We start from the raw sequence: 12796 nt of genomic DNA on the forward strand, positions 1-12796 counted from the left end.
TGGAGCGGGAGGGCGCTGGGGGCCCGGACTCCTCTGTCCGTGGGGAGCGCACGGGATGGGTGGCTCTGTGTCCCATAGGACAGAACTGGGTGCCCCCTCACCCCACTTCCACCCCTACACTTGTTCCTGTCCCCAGAGCTGGATCCCCAAGATCTTCAAGAAGAAGACCTGCACGACGTTCATAGTTGACTGCACAGATCCGGGGTGAGGAGTTCGCCCCTGGACTGACCCCAGAGGGTCCGCAGCCCGCTGACCCCGCCCGCGGATGGCCACGCCCCAGCCATGCTCCTTCCCCATTCCCGGACTCGGGGACCTTCCCAAGGGCGTTCCCTGCCGGCGCTCTCCCTCTAGGAGCGTTTGGGTCTGTGTAGACACCCCTCACTCCGCATTCGCCTTTCTCCCGCTCAGGGTCAGTGTAGACGCTCCAGGGCTCGGTTCTGCTTCTTTCCTCCCCAATGTCTCTTCTATGTGCTTCTGTCTCTTCGTGTCACTTTCTGTGTCTCTGTCCTTCCCTTTTGGGTATTTCTGTTTCATTCATTAATTTATTCGTTCATTCATTCATCCATCCATGCAAGAAACCCTCACTCAGGGCTCCCAAGGTCCCTTTAGCCTAATTCAACGGCCCTGCCAGGGTTCAGATTTCCCTTGGGACACGTGCTGTGTGGCTTCGGGCAAATCATTTCACCTCTCTGGGTCCCGTTTCTCATCTGGGCATCAAAAGAGGCTTGATCTCCTGGGGTTATTATGAGAATTAAACAAGTTAATGCTTGTGATATTCCTGGCACGGCGCCCAGCACAGAACTCTGGGAAATATCTGCAGCTCCCACTGGGAGGTGGCAATTATTACCGCGGGCGGGCCCTGTCTTGGTGGCCAGGGACACCAATTGAGTTAGATAGGGTGTGTGCGTCCGCGAGGAGCTCCTGCCCTTCAGTGATGGCCTCTCAAGGGGATCCAGGCTTTCTAGTTTTGTTTTTTTTTTGAGACGTAGTCTCGCTCTGTCGCCCAGGCTGGAGTGTAGTGGCGCATCTTGGCTCACTGCAAGCTCCATCTCCCAGGTTCACGCCATTCTCCTGCCTCAGACTCCCGAGTAGCTGGGACTACAGGCGCCCGCCACCATGCCCGGCTAATTTTTGTATTTTTAGTAGAGACAGGGTTTCACCATGTTGGCCAGGCTGGTCTCAAACTCCTGACTTTGTGATCCGCCCGTCTCAGCCTCTCAAAGTGCTGGGATTACAGGCGTGAGCCATCACACTCGGCTAATTTTTTGTATTTTTTTTAGTAGAGACGGGGTTTCACCGTGTTAGCCAGATGGTCTCGATCTCCTGACCTCGTGATCCACCCACCTAGGCCTCCCAAAGCGCTGGGATTACAGGTGTGAGCCACCGCGCCCCGCCCAGGCTTTCTAGTTTTTTGTTTTTTGTTTTTTTTTTTTGAGACAGAGTCTGGCTCTGTCACCCAGGCTGGAGTGCAGTGTCGCGATCTCGGCCCACTGCAAGCTCTGCCTCCCGGGTTCACACCATTCTCCTGCCTCAGCCTCTCCGAGTAGCTGTGACTACAGGCGTCCGCCACCACTCCCAGTTAATTTTTTGTATTTTTTAGTAGAGACGGGGTTTCACCGTGGTCTCGATCTCCTGACCTCGTGATCCGCCCGCCTCGGCCTCCCAAAGTGCTGGGATTACAAGCGTGAGCCACCGCGCCCGGCCTCTAGTTGTTTTTCAAGACAGTTTTTGGGGTGCGGGAAGTATCCACATTCCTACTTCAGTGTGTATTTTGTTATGACTATATATTAGTGCAGCATGGCTTGTAAATGATGGATAAACAGATATGCGCTTGTTGGATGTGAGTGCTCAAAACCTTTTTACTGATAGGTCAGCGTGGTCAAGACAATTTAGGAAACTCTGGTCTGGCCTGCAGAGGAAGAAACGCAGAGGATAATTATAGTAAGGCAAGGGGTTGCGGCTCCCAAGGACAAACCACTGAGCTCTGTGGGAGCTGGGAGGAGGTGTCTGCTTAAGACTGGGAGGGGACACAGAGTGTCACTAATGGTTTCTGGAGGAGGAAGAGTGGCTAGTGAGGTGACATTTGAAAGTGGGCTGGAGAGAGGCCCATGGAAAGCGATTTGGGGCCGGGCTTGGTGGCTCACGCCTGTCATCCCAACAATTTGGGAGGCCGAGGCTGGTGGATCACTTGAGGTCAGGAGTTCGAGCCCAGCTTGGCTAACATGGTGCAACCCCGTCTCTACTAAAAATACAAAAATTAACTGGGTGTGTTGGCACATGCCTGTAATCCCAGCTACTCAGGAGGCAGGAGAATCGCTTAAACCTGGGAGATGGAGGCCACTGTGAGCCAAGCCGAGATCACGTCACTGCACTCCAGCCTGGGTGACAGAGCAAGACTCCATCTCAAAAAAAAAAAAAAAAAAAAAAAGGGAACGAAAGAAAGAAAGTGATTTGAACAGCATGTGCAAAGTCCTTGCTAAGGACCATATGGTTTGGCTTGAACATGAATCAAAGTTCAGGGTGCAGGGAGCACTGTCATGAGAGAAGAGGCTGCAGAGGAGGGCAGGGCCAGAGCTTGCAGGGTGTCAGAGGCCACCCAAAGGGGCATCACTGCAGCAGTGGGGTTGGCTCTGGGTGTGGAAAAAGCTTCTGGGGCTGGGAGAGGATGAACAGGAGTTTGGGAGGAGGCTGGATAGAGCGTCTGAGCGGGAGGCGTAGTGGCCTGAGCCAGGTGAGGGCTTTTGGGACACAGAGAGGAGGGGATGGGGCAAAGACTCAGGGGGCAGGGAGGCAAAGCTTGGGGATTGATGAGGGTGATGAGGGAGAGAGGGGGTGCGGCCATCGGTGGATGGCTCCCGGACATATGGTCTGCTGACGGGGACACAGTGGGGCTGTCCCTGAGATGGAGAGCTCAGGAGGGCGAGCAGGTTTGGGAAATGTCGCTGAGTGCGATGTGGGACTCTGTGCATGTGAGCGGCCTAGGGGGACCGAGGGGCATGTGGAGACTGAGATTGGGAAAGGTCTGGACTGATGTCCAGGATCTGAGAGGTCCAAGTTGTAGCTGGTAACTGAAACTGGAAGTAGGTAAGACGTCACAGGGAAAACAATGTATAAAGTCAGTGGAGTTGCAAACTGGCAATTCTATAGCCAATTGTGTGCGTGTGTGTATGTGTGTGTGCGTGCGTGCGTGTGTGTGTTTAGAAGAGCATTTAAAAATATCTGTCTTCTGTCTCTCTCTCTTTTTGTTTTGAGACAGGGTCTTGCTCTGTTGTCCAGGCTGGAGTGGCACGATCATGGTTCACTGCAGCCTTCACCTGCTGGGCTCAAGCGATCCTCCCACATGAGCCTCCGGAGTAGCTGGGACCACAGGCATGCACCACCATGCCTGGCTAATTTTAAAATTTTTTGTAGAAACCGGGTCGCCCTTTGATACCAGACCAGGCTGGTATCCAACTCCTGGACTCAAGTGATCCTCCCACCTCACTCTGCCTGCCAAAGTGCTGGAATTACAGGCGAGAGCCACCATACCTGGCTACCTCTTTTTTTTTTTTTTTTTTTGAGACAGGGTCTCGCTCTATCGCCCAGGCTGGAGTGCAGTGGTGCGATCTCGGCTCACTTCAACCTCTGCCTCCTGGGTTCAAGCAATTCTCCTGCCTCAGCCTCCCGAGTAGCTGGGATTACAGGCACCTGCCACCACCCCTGGCTAATTTTTGTAGTTTTAGTAGAGACAAGGTTTCACCATGTTGGCCAGGCTGATCTCGAACTCCTGACCTCAAGTGATCCGCCCACCTGGGCCTCCCAATGTGCTGGGATTACAGGCGTGAGCCACCGCGCCTGGCTCTGGCTACTTCTTTCTGTTGAGTTACTTGCCTGGCCTCTGCACACATTGAGTTTGAGAATCATGTAGGGAAGGCTTGCACTGGGAACGCCTACACTCAAGGGAGGTGAAAAGCAAGAGAAAGCCACAAACAAGGCAGGCACGAAGCAGCTGGGGCGGGGAGGAAGGCCAGAGGGGTAGGCATATCCAGCCAAGGAGAGGTTTTCCAGAATGAGAGGCTTTCAGCTGTGGCCAGGGCCACTTGTGATACAGTCAGATGAAACCTGAATAAGGGCCATTGTATATGGAGCCAGGCAGGTAATTGATGATTTTTATCAAGAACAATTTCAGGCCAGGCACAGTGGCTCACGGCTGTAATCCCAGCACTGCGAGAGGCCAAGGTGGGCTGATCACTTGAGGTCAGGAGTTCGAGACCAGCCTGGCCAGTGCGGTAAAACCCCATCTGCATGAAAAATACAAAAACTAGCCAGGTACTGTGGCACATGCCTGTAATCCCAGCTACTCAGGAGGCTGAGGCACGAGAATTGCTTGAGCCCAGGTGGCAGAGGTTGCAGTGAACCCAGATTGTACCACTGCATTCTAGCCTGGGAGACAGAGCGAGACTCCATCTCAAAAAAAAAAAAAAAAAAAGAACAATTTATTTCAGTTTGTGTGGCTCCACCAAGGAAATAGGGCAGGAGGCAAGCTGTGCAGAAGGAATAGCTCCTAGCACTGAACGTCAGAATTTTCCAAGATTTTGGAAACGTTCTATATCCGCATCCAATACGGCAGTCCTGGCCACAGGGGGCTACTGGGCACTTGGAATATGGCCATTGTACCTGAGGAACTGATTTTTTTTTTTTTTTTTTGACGGAGTCTCACTCTGTTGCCCAGGCTGGAGTGCAGTGGCGCGATCTTGGCTCACCGTAACCTCCGCCTCCCGGGTTCATGCCATTCTCCTGCCTCAGCCTCCCGAGTAGCTGGGACTATAGGCACCCACCACCACACCGAGCTGATTTTTGTATTTTTAGTAGAAACAGGGTTTCACCATGTTGGCCAGGCTGGTCTCAAACTCCTGACCTCAGGTGATCCGCCCGCCTTGGCCTCCCAAAGTGCTGGGATTACAGGCATGAGCCACTGCACCTGGCCTGAATTTTTTATTTGATTTAATTTTAACTTATTAGAACGGAAAGAGCTCCATGGCTACAAAGAACCCCATGCAGCTATCACATTGGATAGTACAGGCTCCAGACTATTCCTTGAAGACCTTTTATTATTATTATTATTTTTTTTTTTTGAGGCAGAGTCTCACTCTGTTGCCCAGGCTGGAGTGCAGTGGCACAATCTCTGCTCATCACAACCTCCGCCTCCCAGGTTCAAGCGATTCTCCTGCCTCAGCCTCCTGAGTAGCTGGGACTACAGGCGCGTACCACCATGCCCGGCTAATTTTTGTATTTTTAGTAGAGATGAGGTTTCACTATGTTGACCAGGCTGGTCTCGAACTCCTGACCTCGTGATTTGCCTGCCTTGGCCTCCCAAAGTGCTGGGATTACAGGCGCGAGCCACTACGCCCGGCCTTCTTTCTTATTTTTAGTGACATGGTCTTGCTCTGTTGCCCAGCCTGGACTGCAGTGGTGTGATAATGGCTTATTACAGCCTTGAACTCCTGAGCTTAAGTGATCCTCCTGCTACAGCCTCCTGAGTAGCTGGAACCATAGGCGTGCGCCACCACACCTGGCTAATTAAAAAAATTTTTTTGTGGGGATGGGGTCTCGCTCTATTGCCCAGGCTGTTCTCAAACTCCTGGACTCAAGCAATCCTTCTGCCTTGAGCTCTCAAAGTGCTGGGATTGTACCCAGCTGTCCTTGAAGTTTTGCTCAGAAGAGCAAACTTCCTGGGAAGTAGCTGCAGGTGTTGGAAGTAGCCGCAGGGGAACTAGGGGATTCAAGGATGGAGCTGAAATGGGTGAACGGACAAAGTCGGTAAACTGAGGCATGCCAGGGCCCTGGAGGTAGACTTAGGAAGGAAGAAGACACTTTATTCTAGTTCTCACTGTGCCAGGACCTGGCCTAAGTGTGTTTGGTTCATCCCACGTGTGGATCAGTTAGCTGTTCTTTTAGTGTCTTACGGCTTTTGCCAAATCCTTGTAGCACCTCTGCTATCCCTTCTGTAAAATTGCTCTTAAATCTGCTCACTAGGTTTGTGTAAATACAGGTCTCTGATATCTGAACTCCTTCTGGAATCTGGAACAAAAGAATTTAGATACACTTTTCTCCTTCTTTCTTCGTTTTTCTTTCTTTTCTTTTCCCTTCCCTTCCCTCCCTCCCTCCCTTCCTTCCTTTCTTTTTCTTTTCTCTCTTTCTTCTCTTTCTCTTTCTTTCTCTCTTTCCCTCCCTCCCTCTCTCCCTCCCTCCCTTCCTTCCTTCCTTCCTCTCTGTGTCTCTCCCTCCCTCCCTCCTTTCTTTCCGTAGATTTTTTTTTTTTTTTTTTTTTTTTTTGAGATGGAGTTTCGCTCTTGTCGCTCAGGCTGGATTGCAATGGTGTGATGGCTCACTGCAACTTCCGCCTCCTGGGTTCAACCGATTCTCCTGCCTCAGCCTTCTGAGTAGCTGGGATTACAGGCACCCGCTACCATGCCCAGCTAATTTTTGTATTTTTTTTTTTTTTTTTTTAGTAGAGACGGTGTTTCACCATGTTGGCCAGTCTGGTCTCGAACTCTTGACCTCAGGTGATCCACCCGCCTCAGCCTCCCAAAGTGCTGGGATTACAGGCATGAGCCACTGCGCCCGGCCTCTTTCTTGCTTGATTGCTTGCTTTTCTTTCCTTCTTTTCTTTTTTTTTAACAGGGTCTCACTCTGTTGCCCAGGTTGGAGTGCAGTGGCGTGGTCACAGCTCTCTGCATCACTGCGGCCTTCATCTCCCAGGCTGAAGTGATCCTCCTGCCTCAGCCTCCTAAGCACATGCTGCCACACCTGGCTAATTTTTTTTTTTTTTTTTAAGAGACAGGTTCTGCCTATATTGCACAGCTGGTCTCGAACTCCTGGGTTCAGGTGATCCTCTGGCCCCAGCCTCCCAAAGTGCTAGGATTACAGGCATGAGCCATTGCACCTGACCCTACATTTTCAAATGAATTTCTTATTCTCCAAACCCCTGTTACTTACTCAGGTGCCAGTCACCTTTAGATAGCAAGAGAGACTCGTGCATTTTTTAGGTGGTGGAAAGTTTTATATGTGGAAACTTTCCAAATGGAAACCTGTTCCATTTGGCACAGAGAGGAAGAAACAAGCCACACAGAAGCCAAATACAATGAAATGCAAACAAAGGTGTTTCCCTACTCGCTAGATGGTCGTTGTCAGCTCCATTTTTTGAGCCCGAGGCCTGCTTTTCTCTTTCAAAAGAGTAGGAAAGGGTTAGGCATTCAAAAACATTCTAGCACCCGGCTGAGCCTCTCTCCTTGACAGTCGTCAGGAGAACTGAAAAAGGAATGACTTTCTCACTGTGTTATTCGAGGTTATTTTAAGCTCCGTGTGAAGTTCGTGTCGCGTTGCCTCTGGCTGGGACTGGTATGCGAGCCTCATTTCAGGAAACACTGCGTTCTTTCCCTGGCTCCTCAGAGCTCCATGGAGTAGGCTGCGCTATTATTGTCTTTTCATTAGAGGAGGAAATTTAGGCTCAGAGAGGTGAAGCCGCTCGCCCAAAGTCACACAGCCGCGTCAGCCCCTAGCACATGGGCTCTCCCTGAGTTACCCTCTGGATGTTCTTTCTCGTGGTGAACATCATGTGTTTGGATGGGGGCACAGCGAGGATACCCCCAGTGGCCCTCTGCCTTTCCACTTGAGGCTCCGCAGATGACAGTGACCTGCTTCTTCCTGCTCAGGCTTTCTGGACTCACTGACTTCCTTCCCGTGGGGAAGGGGCACTGTCCTCAGCTCCGGTCTCTCCCTGAGGCGGTCAGGGCCAGGGCCAGGGGCAGCGTGGACTCTGACTGCCCCTGCGGGTGCGGACTCAGTGTCGACAGCCCCCTCTACAGGAGCATGAACACGCCGACAGGATGCTGGGGTGGGGGGTGGGGGGCAGCCCTGGGTTCACGCTCCGCCCTCGCACCCCTAGAGGGACCTTGTGCCAGTGTGGGCGCCCCCGGACCGCCCACCCCGCAGTGGCCATGGAGGATGCCTTCGGGGCAGCCGTGGTGACCGTGTGGGACAGCGATGCACACACCACGGAGAAGCCCACCGATGCCTACGGAGAGCTGGACTTCATGGGGGCCGGCCGCAAGCACAGCAATGTGAGGCAGGCCTGTGTGGGCAGGGCCCGGGCACCAGGGGGCTGCATGTTCGGGGCTCCAGAGTGGAGCCGGGACGCCTGCGCTGAATGCTGGCCCCCTCCGCCCATCCTTGTCTTGGCTCTCTGTGTCCCCTCCGCCCCACCTATCTTCTCTCTGAGGAGGTCCCTTTCTCTCTGCGACTCTTTGTCTCTGTCTCCATGTCCCTCTCTCGGGTCTCTGTCCCCCTCTCTCTCTGGGTCTCTGTCCCCATCTCTCTGGGTCTCTGTCTCTGTCTCTCTCTGGGTCTCTGTCCCCCTATGTCTCTGGGTCTCTGTCCCTCTCTCTCTGGGTCTCTGTCTCTCTCTGTGTGTGTCTCTGTCCCCCTCTCTCTGGGTCTCTGTCCCCCTTTCTGTCTGTGTCTGTCTCTTTCTCTCTGGGTCTCTGTCCCCCTCTCTCTCTGGGTCTCTGTCCCCCTTTCTGTCTGTGTCTGTCTCTTTCTATCTGGGTGTCTGTCCCCCTCTGTCTCTGGGTCTCTATCCCCCTCTCTCTGGGTCTCTGTCCCCCTCTCTCTGGGTCTCTGCTCCCCTCTCTCTCTGGATCTCTGTCCCTCTTTCTCTTGAGTCTCTGTCTCTGTCTCTCTCTGGGTCTCTGTCCCCATCTCTCTGGGTCTCTGTCTCTCTGGGTCTCTGTCCCTGTCTCTCTGGGCCTCTGTCCCCGTTTCTCCGGGTCTCTGTTCCCGTCTCTCTGGGTCTCTGTTTCCCCTTTTCTCTGGGTCTCTGTCCCCGTCTCTCTGGGTCTCTGTCCCCGTCTCTCTGGGTTTCTGTCCCTGTCTCTCTGGGTCTCTGTTTCCCCTTTTCTCTGGGTTTCTGTCCCTGTCTCTCTGAGTCTCTGTCCCCCTCTCTCTGGGCCTCTGTCCCCCTCTCTCTGGGCCTCTGTCTCCCTCTCTCTGGGTCTGTTTCCCCCTCTCTCTGGGTCTCTGTCCCCATCTCTCTGGGTCTCTGTCCCATCTCTGTGGGTCTCTGTCCCTCTCTCTCTGAGTCTCTGTCCCTCTCTCTCTGAGTCTCTGTCCCCCTCTCTCTGAGTCTCTGTCCCCCTCTCTGTGGGTCTCTGTCCCTGTCTCTCTGGGTCTCTGTCCCCGTCCCTGTGTCCCCCGCTCCCATGTGTCCACAGTTCCTCCGGCTCTCTGACCGAACGGATCCAGCTACAGTTTATAGTCTGGTCACACGCACATGGGGCTTCCGTGCCCCGAACCTGGTGGTGTCAGTGCTGGGGGGATCAGGGGGCCCCGTCCTCCAGACCTGGCTGCAGGACCTGCTGCGTCGTGGGCTGGTGCGGGCTGCTCAGAGCACAGGTGACCGAGGGTGGGTAGGGGCTGTCTCCTGGGCCTCGGCCTGCCTGCCATCTCCCCCACGACTCTGGGTGGCCTCCCCCGCCGCCCAGTCTGTGTGTGTGTGTCTCTGTCTTACTCTTGGTTTCTCTCCCTCTGCCTCTGCGTGTTCCTCGGCGTCTGTGTAGGAGCCTGGATTGTCACTGGGGGTCTGCACACGGGCATCGGCCGGCATGTTGGTGTGGCTGTGCGGGACCATCAGACGGCCAGCACTGGGGGCACCAAGGTGGTGGCCATGGGTGTGGCCCCCTGGGGTGTGGTCCGGAATAGAGACACCCTCATCAACCCCAAGGTATGACCCAGGGACTTGGAATAGGGGGCTGGAGGCCTGGACTCCTGAAGCCTGAGGAAGGAGAGGCTGGGGACCCGGACTCCTGGGTCTGAGGGAGGAGGGGCTGGGGGTCCGGACCCCTGGGTCTGAGGGAGGAGGGGCTGGGGGCCCGGACTCCTGGGTCTGAGGGAGGAGGGGCTGGGGGCCCGGACTCCTGGGTCTGAGGGAGGAGGGGCTGGGGGTCCGGACTCCTGGGTCTGAGGGAGGAAGGGCTGGGGGCCCGGACTCCTGGGTCTGAGGGAGGAGGGGCTGGGGGCCCGGACTCCTGGGTCTGAGGGAGGAGGGGCTGGGGGTCCGGACTCCTGGGTCTGAGGGAGGAGGGGCTGGGGGCCTGGACTCCTAGGTCTGAGGGAGGAGGAGGGGCTCGTGTCTGTCCTTCTGGCCCTGATGAGGAGACGCCCTGGTCTGGCCATTTTTCCCCTAGGGCTCGTTCCCTGCAAGGTACCGGTGGCGCGGCGACCCGGAGGACGGGGTCCAGTTTCCCCTGGACTACAACTACTCGGCCTTCTTCCTGGTGGACGACGGCACGCACGGCTGCCTGGGGGGCGAGAACCGCTTCCGCTTGCGCCTGGAGTCCTACATCTCACAGCAGAAGACGGGCGTGGGAGGTGAGTGGCTTCCTGAACCCACGACTCACAACCCACAACCCCAGCGCTCAGGATCCCAGTAGTCTGGTCTGGTCGAAATTTGGGGAATTACCTATGGTTAAGTGTCTTTCCCCATCATTATTCATGGTTTTAAAAACCTCTGTCTGAGAGTGCGGTGGCTCACATCAGTAATCCCAACACTTTGGGAGGCCGAGGCGGGAGGATTGCTTGAGGCCAGGAATTCAAGACCAGCCTGGGTAATAGAGCAAGACCTTGTCTCTACCAAAAATAATAATAATAATAATAATAAAGAATAAAAAATAAAAAAAATTAGCCAGGTGTGGTGTCGTGTGCCTGTAATCCCAGCTACTTGGGAGGCTAAGGCAAGAGAACTGCTTGAACCCGGGAGGTGGAGGTTGCAGTGAGCCGAGATCAAGCCACTGCACTCCAGCCTGGGTGACAGAGCGAGACTTCCTCTTAAAAAAAAAAAAATTCCCCAATCTAATCTTTCATGGGATTACAGTTTAAAAAATAAATAAATAAAAATTTCCCAGTTGATGGATATCTAAGGTTTACTAATGTTTGACACTACAAATGATGCTGAATAAAATGTCTTTTTTTTTTTTTTTTTTTTTTGAGGTAGGGTCTCACTCTGTCACCCAGGCTGGAGTGCAGTGGTGTGATCTTGGCTCACTGCAACCTCCACCTCCTGGGCTAAAGGGATCCTTCCACCTCAGCCTCCTGAGTAGCTAGAACCACAGGTGCACATCACCACACCACGCCCAGCTAATTTTTTGTAATTTTGGTAGAAGCAGGGTTTTGCCGTGTTGCCCAGGCTGATCTCAAACTCCTGAGCTCAAGCGATCCACCTACCTTGGCCTCCCAAAGTGCTGGAATTACAGGCGTAAGCCATCGCGCCCAGCAACAAAATGTAAAAAGTGACTTTTATATGGTGTCTATTGCTATAAAAAGTCCTATCGTTTTTATGGGGTTAGATATAGCTTTTGTCTCTTTTATAACCCCTTGGCTGCCTGTCTTAGAAAGGCTCATCCCACTCCAAGACAAATATTCTCCTAAGTCATCTTTTAATATCTCATAGTTTTATATTTAAACCTTTAATCCATCTGGAAATGATTTTTACATATTTTGAGGCCGGGAGTCTATGTTTCTGTTCATCCAAATGAGAAACTATGTTTTCTTTATGACCATTTAATAAATAAACCATCGTTTCATAGCTGAGTAGAAATTCTTGTGGTTGTGTATTCAGATCCTTTATCTGTTGAAATCTGTTTGGTTTTTTTTGTTTGTATTTCTCTACTTTTATATTCCTGGGGCCAAACTATGCTTTGATTACAGCAGTTTAAAGATGTTTTAAGGCCAAGTGTGGTGGCTCGCGCCTGTAATCCAGCACTTTCGGAGGCCCAGGCGGGTGAATCACTTGAACTCAGGAATTCAAGACCAGCCTGGCAACATAGTGAAACCCCATCTCTACAAAAAAAATTAAAAAAAAAATTGCCAGGCATAGTGGCACACACCTGTGGTCCCAGCTATTGGGGAGGCTGAGGTGGGAGGATCACTTGAGCTCAGGAAGTGGAGGCTGCAGTGAGCCGAGATGGTATCACTGCACTCCAGCCTGGGTGACAGAATGAGACCCTGTCTCAAACATAAAAATAAATAAGTAAATAAATAAATAAATAAATAAAGATGTTTTAATATATGTTAGTGAAAGCTCCTTCTCACCGTCCTTTCTAAAAAATTTCTTGGCTCTTCTCTGACACTTATTTTTCCATATGAAGTTTAAAATTATTCTATTCTATTCAAAATAGGGTAAATACCTCCAAACTTCCTCTCAACCCCCCTCTTTCTCCAGGCTGTATTGAATTTATGTGTTAATTTGTGACAAGTTGACTTACTGTTAGTTTCTCCATTTATTAGACCTGTCCTTAAATAAGATTTGTAAGATTCCTCATAAATATCCTGTACCTTTCTGGATGAATTAATTCCCAGGTATCTCGTAATTTTCTTTCTTTCTTTTTTTCTTTTCTTTTTTTTTGAGACAGGGTCTCTATTGCCCAAGCTGGAGTGCAGTGGTGCAATCACAGCTCACTGCAACCTCTGCCTCCTGGGCTCAAGTGATTCTCCCTCCTCAGCCTCCTGAGTATCTGGGACCATAGGCATGTGGCACAATGCCCGGCTAATTTTTTTTTTTTTTTTGAGATGGAGTCTTGCTCTGTCACCAGGCTGGAGCGCAGCGGCGCGATCTTGGCTCGCTGCAACCTCCGTCTCCCTGGTTCAAGTGATTCTCCTGCCTCAGACTCCTGAGTAGCTGGGATTACAGGCACGTGCCATCACACCCGGCTAATTTTTGTATTTTTAGTAGATGGGGTTTCGCCGTGTTAGCCAGGATGGT

The 12796-nt window shown here is 52.3% G+C and overlaps 1 protein-coding gene across 3 annotated transcripts in view; it reads left to right on the forward strand.

The window, feature by feature from the left end:
- Nucleotides 1–12796, forward strand: part of TRPM4 (transient receptor potential cation channel subfamily M member 4) — a 55421-nt gene that overhangs the window by 269 nt on the left and 42356 nt on the right. The window contains exons 2-6 of one of the 3 annotated variants that reach the window (XM_030821041.1): nt 137–204; nt 7928–8102; nt 9252–9432; nt 9597–9760; nt 10224–10407. In XM_030821041.1, coding sequence (XP_030676901.1) covers nt 137–204; nt 7928–8102; nt 9252–9432; nt 9597–9760; nt 10224–10407 — 772 coding nt within the window. Of the gene's footprint in view, nt 1–136; nt 205–7927; nt 8103–9251; nt 9433–9596; nt 9761–10223; nt 10408–12796 lie in introns of those variants that run through there. The other 2 variants (XM_030821038.1, XM_030821039.1) reach the window with 2 other exon arrangements.

Source organism: Nomascus leucogenys, chromosome 10 (assembly GCF_006542625.1).
Source record: "Nomascus leucogenys isolate Asia chromosome 10, Asia_NLE_v1, whole genome shotgun sequence".
In the NCBI taxonomy this organism is placed as follows: Eukaryota; Metazoa; Chordata; class Mammalia; order Primates; family Hylobatidae; genus Nomascus; species Nomascus leucogenys.